This window comes from Hypanus sabinus, chromosome 15, assembly GCF_030144855.1.
Source record: "Hypanus sabinus isolate sHypSab1 chromosome 15, sHypSab1.hap1, whole genome shotgun sequence".
Classification (NCBI taxonomy): Eukaryota; Metazoa; Chordata; class Chondrichthyes; order Myliobatiformes; family Dasyatidae; genus Hypanus; species Hypanus sabinus.
The window spans coordinates 36,177,147-36,195,907 of NC_082720.1; the positions used below are offsets into that span (position 1 = coordinate 36,177,147).

General features: G+C 39.5%; 1 protein-coding gene across 2 annotated transcripts in view; it reads right to left on the reverse strand.

Annotated features, from left to right (window-relative positions):
* The window catches only part of ppargc1b (peroxisome proliferator-activated receptor gamma, coactivator 1 beta), a 149,579-nt gene that overhangs the window by 20,977 nt on the left and 109,841 nt on the right, over positions 1–18,761 (reverse strand). Inside the window, exons 3-7 of one of the 2 annotated variants that reach the window (XM_059990207.1) lie at positions 9,328–9,519; positions 7,834–7,956; positions 6,110–7,496; positions 4,670–4,709; positions 4,388–4,461 (exon numbers count right to left, since the gene is read on the reverse strand). In XM_059990207.1, the coding sequence (XP_059846190.1) occupies positions 4,388–4,461; positions 4,670–4,709; positions 6,110–7,496; positions 7,834–7,956; positions 9,328–9,519 (1,816 nt within the window). The remainder of the gene's footprint in view (positions 1–4,387; positions 4,462–4,669; positions 4,710–6,109; positions 7,497–7,833; positions 7,957–9,327; positions 9,520–18,761) is intronic. The other variant, XM_059990208.1, reaches the window with a different exon arrangement.

The following is an 18,761-nucleotide window of genomic DNA, read 5'->3' on the forward strand; positions in this document are numbered from 1 at the left end:
AATAGTGGAGGAAGAGTTGGGGAACATCATTGGGGAAGGCTTGGAACATGGATTGTTCTACGTATCAAAAAGGCCGGCATAGCTGGGGCCCATGGCTACCCCGAGATTGGAGAAAGTAGGAGGAGCCAAAGGAAAAATTGCTGAGAGGGAGGACCAGTTCTGGTGATGAAGGTGAACTGATTGGTTCTTTTATTGAGAAAGAAGCAGGGAGCTTTAGGGCCTTCTTGACGGGGGATAGAAGTGTATAGAGGCTGGATATCCATGTGAAAATGAGCCAGTCAAGGCCAGGGAATTGAAAGTTAGTGAGGAGATCGAGAGCATGAGAAGATGTAGGTGTGGAAAGACTGAACCAAGTGGGATAGAATGGAGTTCAGGTATGAAGAAAATATAACTGCTTAGGAAATGCTGTATGTTGCCATTTTAGTGTTAACTGCAAACACAATTTTCAGGTTACCGCCAATATCAAAGACAAAAGGACAAAGAAATATTCGTCATCATTTCAGACCAAAATTCTGATAGCTATTAAATTCTTGCAACCTATGGATGAGGAAGGACACATAATGTGCTGCTGTCCCGTCCTAACTTTATTTTCATTTTTGTGATCTTAAAAAATGTCCAGTTATCTCTTACAAAAACCATACATTATATCCACTCATTCTGAAAGGTAATAGTTGGAATTTGCACACCGGATGGCCAAAGGCAAGAGTATCACTTGAAAGCAGATCCATTTTTGTCAAAGTCTTTATCTGTGTGTTCAATGTGGAGCCCTTGTCTATTTTTCTGCTTGTTCTTTGATGTCACAAAGTTTTTTTTATAATGCAATGGCTAAGGAATACATCCTATTAGATAGACTGCCAGGGCCATGCTATGGACTCTCCTGTTCTGTCTCTGCAGCCCTGTGAATAGTTACACAACATGACTATTCACCGCCTAAGCAGCCTATTACTGCATCCCTTTTTTTTAAACAAAGTTCATTTATTTAAATTTCTATCTGCAGCTTTTTGCTAAATTTAGGCTACCTTCAACTACTCTCAATAACATTATAAAACTGTAAATTATGTGGAAAATTATCATGTTGATCACACTATCACAATGCCACCTGGCTCACAGCAAATTCAGGAAAAAACAAAATACAAAGTATTTACTAGAGCTATTTACTCTGATGCATTAAGACAGATAAAGCATATTCCAGCACAAACTCAAAATATTATTTTCTCCCCTCATCAGATGTTTAACAAGCTTAATCAATTGGAACATTTCTATGAATATAAGGAACTGCTTTTCTCCTTGTCTTTCAAATTCAAAGCTACCTCTAAATTACACACAGAATATACTGGAGGAACTCAGCAAACCAGGTAGCATCTATGGAAAAAAGTAAACAGTCCACTTTTTGGGCCAAGACCCTTCATCAGTCCTGACAGAGCAAAGAGTTAAATTGTACTACGGAGGCAAAATTCAAAAGGGTGAAGAATGCAGGACTGAAGGTGCTATATTTAAATGCACGTAGCCTTTGAAATAAGGTGGACGAACTTGTGGTGCAGTTACACATTGGTCAGCATTACGTTGCGGGCATCACTGAGTCGTGGCTGAAAGAGGCCGTAGTTGGGAGCTTAACATTAAAGTATATACTTTGTATTGAAAGGACAGGCAGGAAGGCATTGCCGGTGGTGTGGCTCTGTTGGTAAGTGCTGGAATTACATATTTAGAAAGAAGTGACACAGGGTCAAAGAATGTTGAATCTTTGTGGGTGGAGTTAAAAAACTGCAAGGATAAAAAAAAAATCATTATGGAATCATTTATTGGCCTCCAAGTAGTAGCCAAGATGTGGGGTTGAGATTGCAATGAGAGCTGGAAAAGGCATGTATTAAAGGTAATGATGCAACTGTAATGGGGAACTTCAATATGCAAGGGAACTGGGAAAATCAGATTGGTGTTGGATTACAAGAGAGGGAATTTGTTGAATGCCTACGAGATGTCTTTTTAGAGCAGCTTGCGCTTGAGCCTACTCGGGGAAAGGCTTTCTTAGATTGAGTGTTGTGTAATAGCCCAGATTTTATTAGGGAGCTTAATATAAAGAAACCTTCAGGAGACAGTGATTGAATTCGTACTGCAATTTAAGAGGGAGAAGCAGAAGTCAGATATATCAGTATCACAATGGAATAAAGGGAATTACAAAGACATGAGAGAGGAGCTTGCCCTGTTGGATTGGAGGAGGATACCGGTGGGATGTCGGCAGAGCAGAGATGGCTGAAGTTTTTGGGAATAGTTCACAAGGTGCAGGATAGACAAGTCCCACAGAGGAAGAAGTTCTTAAATGGCAGGGTAAGCAAACATGACTGACAAGGGAAGTTGAAGACTGCAGAAAAACCTAGGAAAGGGCATTTAGGGTAGCAAAAGTGAGTGGGAAGTTGGATGATTTGGAAGCTTTTAAAAACAAACAAAAGGCAACAAAATAGCTATAAGGGAAAAGATGAAATATGAGGGCAAACTAGCCAATAATATAAAGCAGGACATTAATTTTTTTTCAGTTATATAAAAAGTAAAAGGGAGGTGAGCACCGATATTGGATCACTTGAAAATGATGCTGGTGATGTAGTAATGGGGAGAAAGAAATGGCAGATGAACTTAATGGGTACTTTGCATCTGCTTTCACTGTGGAAAACACTAGTAGTGTGGGAGAGGTCCATAAGAGTGTCATTGCTATTACAAAGGAAAAAGTGCTAGGCAAACTCACAAGGTCTTAAGCTGGATATGTCATGTGGACCAGATAGAATACATCCCAGAGTCCTGAGAGAGGTTGCTGAAGAGATAACAGATGAATTGCTCATGATCTTTCAAGAATCACTTGATCCTGGCATGGTCCTGGAGGACTGGAAGATTGCAAATGTCACTCCACTCTTTAAGAAGGGAGGAAGGCAAAAGACAGGAAATTATAGGACAGCTAGTCTAAGCTCAGTGGTAGGGAAAGTGTTGGAGTCTCAATTTGTTAAGGATGAGGTTTTGGGGTATTTGGAGACTAATGATAAAATAAGTCAGCATGGTTTCAGAAAGGGAAAACTTGCCTGACAAATCCGTTAGAGTCCTTCAAGAATGTAACGAGCAGGGTGGACAAAGGAGAGGCAGTGAATGTCATTTACTTGGATTTTCAGAAGGCATTTGATAAGGTGCCACACAAGAGGTTGCTTAATAAGATAAAATCTTATGGCATTACAGGAAAGATACTGGCATGGATGGAGGAATGGCTGACAGGCAGACGGCAGCAAGTGGGAATAAAAGGGGCCTTTTCCGGTTGGCTGCCAGTGACTAGTGGTGATCCTCGAGGGTCAGCATTAGAACCACCACTTTTCACATTGTTTGTCAATGATTTGGATAATAGAATTGATGGCTTTGTGGCAAAGTTTGCAGATGATACCAAGATAAACAGAGGGGTATGTAATGCTGAGGAAGCATACAAATGCAGAAGGACTTAGAGAGATTGGAAATATGGCAAAAAATTGGCATATGGAATACAGTGTTGGAAAATGTACGATAATGCATTTTGGTGAAAGGAACCATAGTGCAGACTGTTATCTAAATGGTGTGAGGTTAAAGCATCAGAGGTGTAGAGGAACTTGGGAATCCTTGTGCAAGCCTCCCAGAAGGTTAACTTACAGGTTGAGTCTATAGTAAAGAAGGCAAATACAATGTTGGAATTTATTTCAAGGGGAATAGAATATAAAAGCAAGGAGATAATGCTGAGTCAGGCCACAAGAATGCGTGGAGGTCTTATTGAGACCTACCATTTGTTGAAAGGACTAGACAGGGTGGATGTGGAGAGGATGTTTCCTCTGGTGGGGGTATCCAGAATTAGAGGGCACAGCCTCTAAATTGAGGGGTGACCTTTTAGAACAGATGTAAGGAAGAAATTTTTAGCCAGAGAGTAGTGAATCTGTGGAATGCTCTGCCACAGATTGTCGTTGAGGCCAAGTCGTTGTGTATATTTAAGGCAGAAGTTGATTGTTTGCTCATTGGTCAGGGCATCAAACGATATGGCGAGAAGGCAGGTGTATGGGGTTGAGTGGGATCCAGGATCAGCCAAAATGGAATAGCGGAGCAGACTCGATGAGCTGAATGGCGTAATTTTGCTCCTATGTCTTATGGTCTCCCAAAATGTCGACTGATTACTCTTTTGCATTGATGCTACCTGGCCTGATGAGTTCCTCCACAATTTTGTGTATGTTGTTTAGATTTACAGCATCTGTAGATTTTCCCATGTTTGTGTTGCCTCTAAGTAACATCTTCTTGGCTGAAAACAGATGTCAATGAGAAACCTTTCAGTCTACTTTTCCTTCCTGAATCAGTGAGGGTAGCAGTTGCTATTTGTATCAAACTCAGATCAGGTGCTTACCAGCAGTTCCACACAGTTCTACGCTCAGCACTTGTTCAAAAGGTCTGTTCTCAAGTGGAGACTCTTTGCAGTCACTGAAAATATAAAGTACAGGATGAATTAAACTGTAGTCACTCTAGGTTACATCTCAAACATACAAATTAGGAAAGCTTGCTATGGTGTTACAAAAAAAAAAGACTTGAAATGATTAAGGGTTAATGGAGATGGTGGTGGGGGCCACTTTAATAACTAGGCTGTATTTTATATTTACTTAATGCTGATAAAAGAAAATGTGCCACCTACCTTTCAGACTCTGGACTAAGTAACAAACTTGTTGGTTTAGCTGCAAAAGAGATAGACATTGATAAAATGTCAATCATACAGAATAATGTGTTATTCTGCAAAGTATTCAAATGTTTGAGTATTATTATTTATAATAGATGATGACAATTTTCAGACTTGGAGTAAGTCCCAGAACAGAGTCTGAGTTAAGAACTAAACAGACACAGTGCAGACACAAAAAGGAAATAGAAACAATTTTAAGACATTAAAACACACTACAGAGCTGGGGTAGATATAGGTATAGAAATTAATTAAAAGCATTTGCTTGTAGCAAAAAAGATATTCCTAATTATTCTTGAGCTATAAGGATAACTAATATTTTATTGCAAGCATCCATAACATTTTTTGGCACTGCCATTAAAGTTAAAAACAAATTCATCCTCTGAATACTGAATATAAAGTAGATCTTTACTGACATAAACTCCCAGCATGCATTGCTAGATTATGAGGCATACAGGTGATTATACGATCATGTTAAAATTAGGGCTATTTTAAACTGCTTATTCCTCATTATTTTCAGGCAATGAATGGAAACATAAACTGCATGGGTTTTAACCAACATATGAAATGCCAGAACAAACAAGAAAATGGCTGCTGGCATTAGACTTTACATTCTGGTACATTCTCTGTCAATTGCTACACAAGTTCTTTGCATCTCTGCATTATAGAATCTGGATTTGGATAACTGTTTCAGTGTAAATGAAAACACTGGACCTGATAAGCCAAACATACAGTATTATCATCATCTGAGAAAAATATAAGGATTAAATTCTTCTATCCCAATTTTTATTAAAATTGATGTTGATCAGTTCGTACTTTGTTAATTTGAGGCAATCTTTCCAATAAGAAAATGTTTACTTTAAAAAGTACTGGAAGAAATTTAATAAGGGAGATGCAGGAACCTGGATGTGAGGTGAAAGCCTTTTCAAAATATATCCCATAATATTGTTTAAATAGATACATGAGGTAAACTTTGGTTATAATTTCTAGCACTTCTGTAGTGAATAGCTAGTATAACTATTAACAAAGGGTTGTAGTTATTTTAAATAAACTTTTTTTTCCAGAAGAATGCAACAAATTGACATCCTGAAATAAGATGAATTCCCTTAGTATATGAAGGCCGTTCTCTATTCCCACTTCAGAAAAGGAGAAAATTAACAAGCAAAGGCCAATAGAATCGTTGTAAGTAGTAATCAGCAGAGAACTGTCTCTTGAGAAAGGTAATAAAACAGTGAGAATAAAGTGTTGAAGATGATTATAAGCATTAACTCTTGAATTAATGAGAATGAATGTGATTTTCCAAAAGACGGAAGGAATTCCATAATAAGCTTTAAAAGTGGCTTAGGGGCATAGTCGTGTAATTATTAAAGAGAATGAAGCAGAGAAGCTAAACAGGATTACCTAGCTTTCTGCTAGTCTTGTTTTCTTGCATCTTGGTTTCATTTAATGGGAAGTCCTGTGCAGTGAAGGCTCGGTTGTCCTCAACTATATTAGAGCATGGAACCATGGAAACTGTAGGAAGGTCAGTAGTAAACGAACTTTCTTCATTGTTGTTCTCCTCAGTCCATTGCACTCGATTACAGGATTGCAGACACCGCTGGTCATCGGGAATAATGTGCGTACCACTGCCACAGAGTTGCTGTCCAGAATAATCTATCTCAATTTCTGCTACTTGTTCATCCTCCTCCCTCTCAAATCTCATCTGCACATCTGCCGACTCTGATTTCTTTGGTGTTTCCTCCAAGTTTACTCTAGTTAAAGTCCCAGCTGAAGCTGGCTCTAAATCAATGCTAAGGATCCCACTAACATGAGGGTACAATCTCAATGAACGTCGAACTGTAAGGCATGTATTTTCTTGTTGTTTTCCTGTTTCCCCCATTTTAGGAGTTTTGTTCTTGCAACATTTCTTTCTGTCCTTTTTCACTGTACTGTTTAGGGTTTCAGTATTGTAAGCACTGTCACCTTCATGGTTTGTCACCATCTGAGGAAGATTAGTCTGACTATTATCAGGTGAAAGAGTGCAACCAAGTATAGGATATAAAGGATTGTTAAGTCTATAAGGCTTGCTCACATCTACTGCAATACTTTTTTCCAATAGCTCTCTCAGTATGGACATTTTGGTAAGCTTTTTTACATTCCTCTTGCACAAATCTGGAGTGTTCCTTCCTTGTCTAGAACTGATGGTTAACTTTAAGGAATTTGATAGTTTCTGCTTTTCTATACTGGGGTGAATAAACTTCTGCAAAGGGCATTCATTTGTTTGCTTTTTGTTACTGGCATTGCCACTATCAGCTTGCTGAGTTGTGACTAGTGGATATTTTCTAGGCGGAAGGCAATAGGTATGCATATATTTAATAAGCTCAACTACTGAACACAGTTCTGCTTCTGTGGTAAACTGAGAATTTTTAGTCCAATTGTTCTTTGCTGATGCAACCATATCTTCAGACTTAACGGACGCACTGCAAGAAGCACCATTTTGCAGAATGCGGTGTCCTTGTTTGTGTTCCCCATTCCCATCATTGAAGCAATCCAATTCTTTGCTAGCACCATCATTAACACAATCATCATCAACATCACCGTCATCCTCACTCTCACCTTGCTGGTGATGTGACTGATGATACTGTGAAGTCCACACTGGATTGCTTTGGTCTTTATAAGTGATTTTGGAATCATCTGTTTTAAACAAGGGAGGGCATTCAGTTGAAGTCAGGTGCTTGTGCAATTCTGTGAACGATCGATGCTGACGCTGACAGGTGCTGTGTGGCTTACTGCCCTGTGGGCCGTCCACCTTTATTTTAACAAAACAAAGAAAGGATTACAGGGTATAGTAAAGGTGAAACAGGTCATTAGATTAAAAACAACTACTATTTATTTCCTCCTAAAATTTCCTCCATTCGTCATGACGACAATGTGATGCAGTTTCTAATGTAAGAAATATCATCTGTTACCTTGTTTAAATGACTATTCTCCATATGCATGAACATATATAGAAAAGCACTCTTAATCAGTTTGCCTTGATAATAATTTTAAGTGAATAATAGTTTCTGTAACTCATGAAAAGACAAACAACTGTTGGTCATATTTATAAGTAATTATGCTATGTGCAATGTTCATGATGAGAATACCTTGAAAGAAGAACGATGTGATTTTGACTTTTGGTTACTGGATGTATGGCGCACTTTGTTGCTCTCTTTTTGCCGTTCATAGTTTAACTGCACATTTTGTGGAGCCAGAAGCAGTTTCCTTAACTATCAAAAAATACATGCCAAAATATTACACCACTTAAGCATAAATCTTTTAAAAAGTGTGCATAATGCTTCAGACCTTCTTGGTGTTAGATATTTATAATATATACTGTGCAGAGGCTGACTGCAGAGCATGTCTTAAAAAGCCCACAGTAATCCTCTCGTATCAACGTCAAAGCACATCAAAGACATGAAACACACTGACAGTTGGCGTCTGTAACTGACAGCTGCTCCTGACACAAAACCTGATCAAAAACAGAATAAAATTGAAACAGTATATATGATAAATAATAACAGACACCAGGAAGTATTATAAAAACTAATCTGATTTTATGTTTCAGATGACAGAATGCAAACTGTTGGCATAATTGTTAACAGCATTATCTGAATCATATAACTCAACTTGCTTTGTTATTAAACCAACGCAGTTATTTTTATTTTGCAAACACCAGTTACTTCAAATTTTGATTAATTTGTCAGAATAACTTTTTTCTTAAGAACTATCCACAGGTCATTTCTGATGTTAAAAAAAATTGGCACAGAAGTTCATATTGGAAACATGTAAGTGAATAGTCAGATTTTTCTCATTATGAATGAGACAAATGCTAAATGTGATTAAATACAAAGAGAATGTAGATGAATCATTGATGCAAGATCTTAAGCTAAAAAAAACCCACACCATTCAAATAATTAACTATACCACATGAACATTATTTTCAATTTTCCAAACCTGAAAGTAATTGATGGAATATACCATGCTCTTCTTCTGGCTTAGAAATGGATATTGAGATATTATGTAGGAGAAGGGGAAGGAAGGATAACCGAACCACTATGAAGATGGTCTCACAGCAAATTGCAATAGGCTGCCAAGACTGTTTTGGTGATGCACAGTTAGTTGAATATGTTAGGTACGGTTGTTGAGAGTTTTTACAACCTTGTGTGATTGCTAAAGAGAAACAATAGGTGAAAAGTAGTTGGAGTATAGTGAGGAGAGAAGGGGAACTGAGTATCTGAGTTCAGATTAGTTGTTTATGACAAAACACGGTTGGTTATGAGGGAGACAATAGAAGCACATTAGCTGAAAGATTGTTTGAGAAAACGCTGCCATTGCTTGTAACATTTTTAAATGAAAGGCATACATTTTTTATCTCACTCTAACCATGCACTTTTAATGTCAGCCATCTATTTAATATCAGATGTGATTAACGTTACATGCAACTTTACAAGAAACAAAAAAAAAAGAAACTAGCTTATCTTGCTATTTTTAAACCTGAAAATTAAAAAAATTCAGACCTTATTTTGCCTACATTATACCCATGCACGGGTAACCAGAGGCTCATCCAATTCCTTTTAAACAGTAGCAAGGATTCTTACTAGAGATGGTTCATCAGCCTTTGTGGTGGGGGGACTGCCATCTGGTGTTAGTAAAGAGGCAGTTTCCAACAAATCAGTCACAACTCCATCTGTGAGTTCCTTGAACGCTGACAGGCTCACATCATCTACTTGGATGTCGTCCAATGTCTCAGTGAGAGCAGCCAGCAAGGCCTCGTTTTCTTCTTCTATGGTCTACAATATAAAAGTAGATAATAGGATTATACTGTACATATTTTCAAAGACCTTGATTCCCCAATTCTGAGAATGTAAAATTTTGAGTTTTATTCCCTCTTCTATAAGCCGACCAAAACAGGTTGGCGAATTTCTGGCACATTGAACGTTCTTGGGATTTGAATTCTGAGGAATGTAATTTTCTACAAATATTCCAATCTGCTGCTTGGTGGGAGAAGGGCATATATGCAGCCCTTTAAAAATTATTAATGCAGGTTGAAAATAATACAACGACTGCCCACCAAATCTTTGCTTTTGTGGTTCCTGACAGGAAATAAACTCAAGAGAAGCTGCTTGATATTGAAAGCATGCTCCTGAAAATAGAGCGATTACTTATCATAGATTTACACTGATTGAGACTATGACTTTACAGCTACTCTTCTTGGGTCAAAATAGTGAATTGCTTGTAAGGCTGCGGAAGTTCTTGACTAATTAAAAAAAAGGACATGGCAGTATGATAGTTACGTTTCTGGAAAATAATCCAGAGTTCTAGACAAATAATCCAAGGAAATTAGATTAAAAGCAATTTGAAAAGACCAAAAGACACAGGAGCAGAATTAGGCCATTTGGCCCATTGAGTCTGCTCCGCTATTTCATCATGCCTGATCTAACTTTCTTCTCAGCCCCAACCTCCTGGCTTCTCCCCATATTGCTTGACCAATCAAGAATTTATCAACCTCGGTCTTAAATATACATAAAGACCTGGTCTCCACAGCTACCTGTGTCAAAGGATTGCACAGATTCGCCACTCCCTGGCTAAAGAAATTTCTCCTTATCTCCGCTCTAAAAGGACGTCCCTCCATTCTGAGGATGTGTCCTCTGGTCTTCGACTCTCCTTCCACATTCACTCTATCAAGGCCTTTCACTATTTGATAGGTTTCAATGGAGTCACCCTTTATATTCGGTTTGAGGATTACACTTAAGAAAAATTTAATCTTAACAGAGAAGAGTAGTGTTCTTAAGTCATTATGAAGGCAAAATGTCACTTGGTTCAAACCCTTCAAGGAGGGAATTCAGTTCATTCTTGCCCACATGTAGCTCCCTCGTAATGTGGGATGCATTTAAGCCATTTGGTAGTATTAAATCACAAAAAAACCCCACAAGAGTTAAAATGGAAAGTCCACATAACCATAACTTAAGCACAGAATCAAGATTTGTAAGAGGTACACTAATATAAATGAACCTGAGAAGTCTCATACATCTGATACCAGAACAAAAGGAGCCATTCAGCCCGCTGTATTCATGCCTGTCCCTTTCCCATGTCCTTATTTTTCAGGTACTTCTGCAGCAGTATATTCTTTCTCATATACCTATAAACTCCTGTTTGGTTCCATTTACCTTTAAACAATACTAATCTGTCATCACTGATTAGCTTACCATCATCTCTTTGGGAGCTGGAAGCTAGGGAGAACATCCGAAGTAAGACTGAGTGGTCAAGAAGTGAGTCTGTAAACTCTAAGCAGATAGGACCTGAGGTAGGAATCAAATCCATATTTCTGGATTTGAGAGCTTGCAAGCTCCAAGTAAGGTCTCTGCTGTCTATATGAACTCTGAAAGACTGGTATCAAAGCTGACAAGCCAAGAGGTCATGCAGAATCAGTCAATTCAGCTGGATGCAAATTAGAAGAAATTGGCTTTCAATGTCCAGTTAATAAGGTCATGCTTGACCTCAACTCCACATTCCTGCCTGCTCCACAAAACCCTCAAGTGTCCTGCATCAGACTTGAGTACTTCAATCAATTCTCTGTCACCAAACCAGGATCTGATCTGCTTCACTGGCAGACCCAGTAAGTTGTGAGCACACTGGGATACAAATGGACCTGGTCTGAGGGAGGCGTGGTAGCAAGAGAAGTCAGCTTCAAACCACTTCAAAGTTATTGCCAAATCAGTGAAACTTCATGGCTTCATTTCAAATATATGCAGGTAAACACTTGTTGAAAGGCCTGAAAGCAGCAGACCTGACTGATAAGCATTTGCCATGGACTAGAAAATGAACCGATCCAGCTCCATAAATGTCATGGACACTAGATAAAGGTCAGGACTTTATTTTGCTATAAAGTTCATAGTTCAGTGTGTGACACAATTCTCCAGTCTGCATGAGATCAGTAGTAACAATATTAATGAAGAGTCACATCATTCATAGGAAAACAACCTGCTGAATAGCATTTCATCCACTAATCATCTGCTGCACAGCCTCACTATGTGACATATACAGGATTCACTACAGCAACTTTTATTCACTATATGAAAGAGGAAGGAACTCTAAGCTGCTTGATATCCTGATTTTGTAGTATCACCATTTCTTTAACATTTTAAAAAAAGCTAGGTGGACGTTGCGTGTTTGAGTCAAACACTTTGGATTGTTTGGTCCAAATTGCAAGCAGTTCTGACTGCCATGATTTAGGAAGGATGTGATGGTGCTGGAGAAGTCACAGAGGAGAGTAATCAAGATATTGCCTGGATGGGAGGTTATTAGTAATGGGGAGACATTGGAAAGGCTTACTTTGTTTTCACTGCAGTATCAGAGTTTGAGGAGTGATAGATACAGCAAATAATCAGAATCATTTTCCCATGATCTTCTTCTTTGGCTGTCATTTCGATGATGACTGATGCCTGGGCAAGGTTGTATGGAAGCCCTGCCATTGCCCATGCTACAGGTCTCCCCTCTCCACAGGAAGGGCATTAGGGCACATACAGCTTGGCAGTGGTGTCGTCACAGAGCAATGTGTGGTTAAATGCCCTGCTCAAGGACACAACATGCTGCCTCAGCTAAGGCTTGAACTAGCAACCTTCATTAGACCGACGCCTTATCCACTTGGCCATGTGCCACATATATATTTTCCATGACAGTAGCACACAGAGCAAAAGGGCATAGGTTGAAAGTAAGAGGAAGACATTTTACAGGGTTTTGAGGGGATTTTTTTAATATACTGTACATAGAGAGAGATTGATATTTGGAACATGCCACCAGAGGTGATGGTTGGAGTCAGACACAATCAAAATATATTTAAATCACAAAGAAGAGAAACTCTGCAGATGCTGGAAATCCAAGCAAGACATACAAAATGCTGCAGGAATTCAGCAGGCCAGGCAGCATCTATGGAAAAGTATACAGGTTATGTTTCGGGCCGAAACCTTTTGGAAGAACTGGAGACAAAAAGCTGAGGAGTAGTTTTAAAAGGTGGTGGGGGGAGGGGGGGAAGGGGAGAGAGAAACACAAGGTGATATGTAAAACCTGGGGGGGGGGGGGGGTGGGAGATGAAGTAAAGAGCTGGAAAGTTGATTGGTGAAAGAGACAGAAGGCTATGGAAGAAAGAAAAAGGGGCAAGGAACACCCGGGGGGGGGGGTGGGCGGGCAAGGAGATGAGCTGAGAGAGGGAAATGGAGGGGGGGGGTGTTGGCAAACATTACTGGAAGTTTGAAAAATCGATGTTCACGCCATCTGGTTGGAGGCTACCAAAACGGAATATAAGGTCTTGTTCCTCTAACCCAAGTGTGGCCTCATCACATCAGTGGTGGAGACCATGGATGGACCTTTCAGAATGGGGATGGGAAGTGAAATTAAAATGGGTGCAATATATTTAAGTGCTTGGTCCAAATTTGTGGTGGGAGGGAATCTTACTGCAATAAACATTACATTTGTGCATATGGGGTAGGTCAAAAGAAATCTACCAAATTGAGGCAAGCATGGAGGGCGAGCGAGCATTCAGCACCATCTGCCAGTATCTCACATGCTGCTCCTGAAGGAAGTTCCTTTGATGTGCGATCTTTCTACCTCCCTTGATGCTCTCTGTGGATGGTGCCAGAGCAAGGTTTAACCGACGCGGTTTGAGGACTGTGGACTTTAAAATCACGCTTATGATGTGTTCTAGTTTCTGGTTTGCTCCTTTTTCTTTGGTTGCTATTTTTTGAGCAATTTTTGAGTTGGGGTGGCCTGCAGATAACAAACACCGAGCTGAAGTTAAATCTGTCTTTTGATTTTGTGTTTTATAATCGGAGTCTTTGCTCATTTTTTAACTGGTGTTTGTGAGATTTGCTTTTTTGAGCATGGTGAGGCTGATGACTTTTCTTTGAATGGGTTTCATGGATCTTCTTTGTTTCATGTCTGTCTGTGGGGAAGATGACTCTCAGGGTTGTAGACTGCATACGTACTTTGATATTAAGTGTACCTTGAATCCTTTGAATTAGCTTAAATGGGCAAAAGGACTAACATAGAGAAGATGGGCCAAAAGGTCCATTTCTGTGTTGTATAACTCTGAATCTATGTTGGTACAGGGCCTTGGACCATCCAACCACCGAATATTATGAAATCACTTTTATTATGTTGGTTATACTGAGTTGCATAAAACAGAGGTGATGCAAGCACTATTAGTCACGTCTGTGATTGAAACACACAGAAATGGCTGTATCTAAATTGTTAATCTATCAATGAGGACATTTTAACTTGCTTAATGCATCTTAATTTACAGTAGGGTCTGTTCCTTGATAAAAGGAATAAAAAAATGAATTTGGTAGATTGCAAAATTTGGATCCAGTTGCTGCAAGATTAACATAAATGAATGCCACACACGTTATTGACATCTTCATGTATCTGAATGGTGCCAGAAAAATAACAGCAGAAGTTAAGGTGTTTCAAAACTGTAATGTACCCGGTCCAATTTTGTGATGGGAAGAGGTCTCATTGGAATGGGAACTGGATTAGTGAACAAGGAGCAGCTCAAAACAAAACATTCACAGCTATTTATAGCAGGATCGTAGAGCCTTGCTTAGATCTACTGGTTATGCAATGAAATTTTGCACAAATCATGCATAAAATTTAATGAATATAGATGCCTGTGATTTAATGCATCCATATTCATTTCGGCACCATGCTACTTCTGCTAATTAAGATGCATGAAGCATCAGCAGGTTGGCATCGTATTTTCAGGCTGTTCTTGATCTTTTACACACCTCATTGAACACGTTTGGCCAGTTGCTTGACAATTAACAGTAATGTAAGATAAGCTGTGCCTTGCACTGTCTGTCATGCCAATATGCCAACTTCCCTGAAGATTCTTCTGGTGGTAAGTACACCATCCATGGTGCATAGAGAATTTCAGTTAAGTGGGAGATGCTGAAAACTTGTTGCTGAAAATCCTGTCCATTAAGTGTCAGGATGGTTTACTTTGACATGTCTGAAGTGTTAGATGCAATGAAACAAAAATGTCATCAGGAACTGGGATGCACTGTGCGAGCAGTTTTACTTTAATTCACTCATGGGATGTGGGTGTCACCAACAAGGTAATAATGATTGCTCTTCAGATGGTGAGCTGCCTACTTGAACTATTGCAGCCCTTCTGGAGAAGATAACTTCTTAAAAGCAAAGTGATATTTTCTTGTAGCCTTTGGAGATTGAGGAAATGTCCCACTTCATTTTGTGGCTAGACAGCAAATATGGACCCTTCCAAACACTGGACGGGTGGTGACTGAGTGGGCAGAAGGAGGTGGACAGTTTGAGAGACCGTGTGTTTCCACTATTTATACAGTTTCTATATGCTCATAATGGTTCAAATTGAAGTTTTTTTTAGCACTTTGAATGATCTTATGATCATTTGAATGATCTTATTCCACTTTGAGTGGTCATTGGTCAGAGAATCACAGGAAACAAGACATAACATATTTCTCCATGATGACTTTGACAGCAGCTTTCAATTTTTTACTTTGCCTATCTGCAGATCTTTTCCCATGACAGAGAATAATTCAGAAAAGAATCAGGAAGAATTGGCAGTCTAGATGTCTGCAACATGGCCTGTCTTATGTAGCTGTTGGTTTTGTTTTGTAACCATACGCTCTAAAAACTGGTGATGTTTACCGAGGAAGGAACACTGACATCAGTTTGTTTAACTGTTGGAGCATTTGCGGAGACATCAGTGGTAATATTTTTCCAGCTTCTTGGTATTCCAGATCTCAGGATCATTTAGAACCATAGTGATCAATGCTGGTCAATAGATTGTGGCTTTCATGCCAGGTTTGAGGTCATGATCATCAAATATCCTTTTCCTCAAATGACTAGAGGTTGTGCTTGTGTTACGAAGGAAGTGCTCAACTTCATCATCAATATTTGCCTTCACCAAGAGGTGGCACTTGAGATATGCCAAATATCTCAAGAGTCACCTTACCATGTTTTCTTAGGTATGGCAACAACAAACTCCATCCTCATACACAACTCAGTGAAAGCACCAATGGGGCTTGGGGCTTGCTGTTTGAGCATGTTCAACTGCAAGCATCATCTGAGTACTGCACTTTAACTACTGAGGTTTATGTAATACTGGCCCTGGAGTAATACTCACTCTGCTCCAGAGAGGGGTGACAGCTTTTTTTTTTATCGCTCTGCAACAAAAAGGGAGAATGTTGCCCAGGTTTTCAGCAGCTTGGATGTGGATTTGGGCAGTGGACTTTTCTCCCCCAGTCATATGTTCTTTTTTTGTACTCCGTGTTTTTCACCTGAACTTTTTCTTTTTTTGTGTGTGTGCAGGGGAGCGGGATTTGGGGGTTGATGTACCTGTTCCAGTTTTGTTAGGTTTTTTGTGTGGGGACAAAGGATTTTGTGGTTAATGATAATGACGGTGCTGCTGGTTTTTTTCTTTCTTGGTTTTGTGGCAATCTGGAGAAGAATTTCAGGGTTGTATGCTTTGATAATAACTGAACCTTTGACTACAAGTTGAACAGCTTCCAGTTATTTCTGAAGATTAGAATAGCTCTTCTATAGAAACATTGGTTGCTATCATGACAAGCATGGAGCAATGATAAAATGGAGATGAACTTTCATGTGCAATCAAATTTAAGGAGGATGTTCTATAGTCAAAGGTTTTGGTGAGATTTAAAAAGCCCAAATATTGTGCCTGGTAAGGCTTCCTATACTTTTTTTCCCCACAATCCCTCTAGCTGGAAATAATTTACAATACAAAAGAAGCCGTACAGCCTTTGTACGGAACTAGTTGTGGAACACCCTAGTGATGAACTTCCCTGTGGCAGATAGGAGTTGTTCTCATCTCCTTTCTTGAAGACTATGGCACCTCTGGGGTCATCTGGAATATTCGCCTCTTCCTAGATGTGACTGATGACATTATGTAATTCTGATATCCTACTGGATTTAGGCTTTATATAGAGCCATGCTCAAAATCTTGTTAGATTTAGAATAGTGAAGAAAAGGACAAATGTAGATTAACAGTAACACTTCTAAATTGGATGAGGCCAGTTTTACTGGAACTTTATTGGAACTCAGGACCTGAAAATAAATCAATCTCAAAGCAATGGAGCTAATGTAGAAGATGATTCATGGAATTCAGATTAACCATGGTCCAACAACAGGGTGAGTCTGTTTAGCTGAAATCCCTTGGTTGATAAAGTGCAAAAGGAAGAGAAGGCAAAAACAAAAAGAGAAACCGGCATCAGATATGCAGAGTTGAATCCTTCAGAAAGTCTTGATAAGAAAGTAAAGTGAGGACACCTGGAAGTAAAATCAAAGAAAATCCATATGTATATAGATAGTGCTTATAACAGACCAAAAAGGTGAGAAAGCAGAGGACATGGATAAGATTATGTACACCTTGAGGCTGCTTTACCAAAAGGGAAGGGTTATAATGTGCAGTAGTTAAAAGGGAGAAAATTAATTATTTTCCTGGTAAGGCAATGCATCCTGCCTTGGTTCCAATGAAGAAGCCAATGTCAGGTTGGGTGATCATTTTGCACAACCTCAGAGTTCAGTCTGCAGGGCTTTCTGTTTAATTCTCCATCCCCTCTCACTCTGACCTATTGATCCATTTCCTAACTGTGTTACAAAAGATGCTCAACACCAGCTTGAGGAACAGTACCTTATTGTTGCCTGGGCACATTGAAACCTTCTGGACTGAAAACTGTATATTACAACTTCAAGTGACTTGATTACTGTCTGCAACCATTTGTCCGCCCGTGATATCTCAGTTTGTGCTTTTATTCCTTTTTTTAATTTCTCTCAGGACACGCTCAGCCTTCATTTTGCAACTGCTACTCTGTTTTGCCTATGATCCTTTAGACCAGAGATCGGTAAACCTTTTTGCCTCTGCGTATTAATGAGCGGACGGTGGGCCAGATAAATGCCATAAAAAACTTGAAATATGGGAATTATCCATTTAAATACATCTAGTTATGCTTTGCCTCAAATTAATGAATAACGCATGCTAGAAAATCATTTGTGCTTAAGGTTGCCTATCTCTGCTTTAGACCACAAGGCATAGGAATAGAATTAGGCTATTTGGTCCATCGAGTCTACTTTGCCATTTGATCATGGCTGATCCACTTCCCTCTGAAACTCATTCTCCTGCTTTTTTCCTGTAACCTTTGCCAACCTTAGCAATCAAGAAGCTATAACCTCTGCTTTAAATATATCCAATGACCTGGCCTCCACAGATGCCTGAGGTAACAAATTTTACAGATTCACCATCCTCTGGCTAACAAAATTCCTTCTAATCTCCATTCTAAATTGACACCCTTCTATTCTGAGGCTGTGCCCTCTGGTCCAAGACTCTTTTGTCCACATTCTCACTAAGTGCTCCCATTCACTCATGACTTGTTTAGAGCTCATCTCCGTGATCACCCCAACTTTAGTTGATCAATCATATCCCCATTCCCCAACCTCCCTGCAGCTTAAACTACATTTGTCTCCTAAACACAAGAGATTCTGCAGATGTTAGAGATCTTAGGCAACACACAGACACAATGCTGGAGGAACTTAGCAAGTAAGGCAGCATCTATAGAGGGAAATAAACAGCCGGCACTTCAGACTGAGATCATTCATCAGGACTGGAAAAGAAGAGGGTGGGAAGGAACACAAGATGCTAGATGATAGGTGAAACCAGCAGAGGGGGAAGAGGATGAAGTAAGAAGCTGGGAGGTGATAGGTGTAAGATTTTAAGGGCTGAAGAAGGATTCTGATAGGAAAGTGAACTATGGAAGAAAGGGAAGGAAGATGGCCACCAGAGGGAGTAGATAGGCATCTGAGAAGACAAGAGGTGAGAGGAACCAGAATGGAGAATGGTAAAAAAAAGGGAAGGGGAAGAGGAAGAGAGGCAAAATTACTGGAAGTTAGAGAAATCAATGCTCATGCCATTAAGTTGAAGAATATGAGGTGTTGCTGCTCAAATTTGAGTGTGGCCTCATCATGGAAGAGGAGGAGGAGAAGGCAA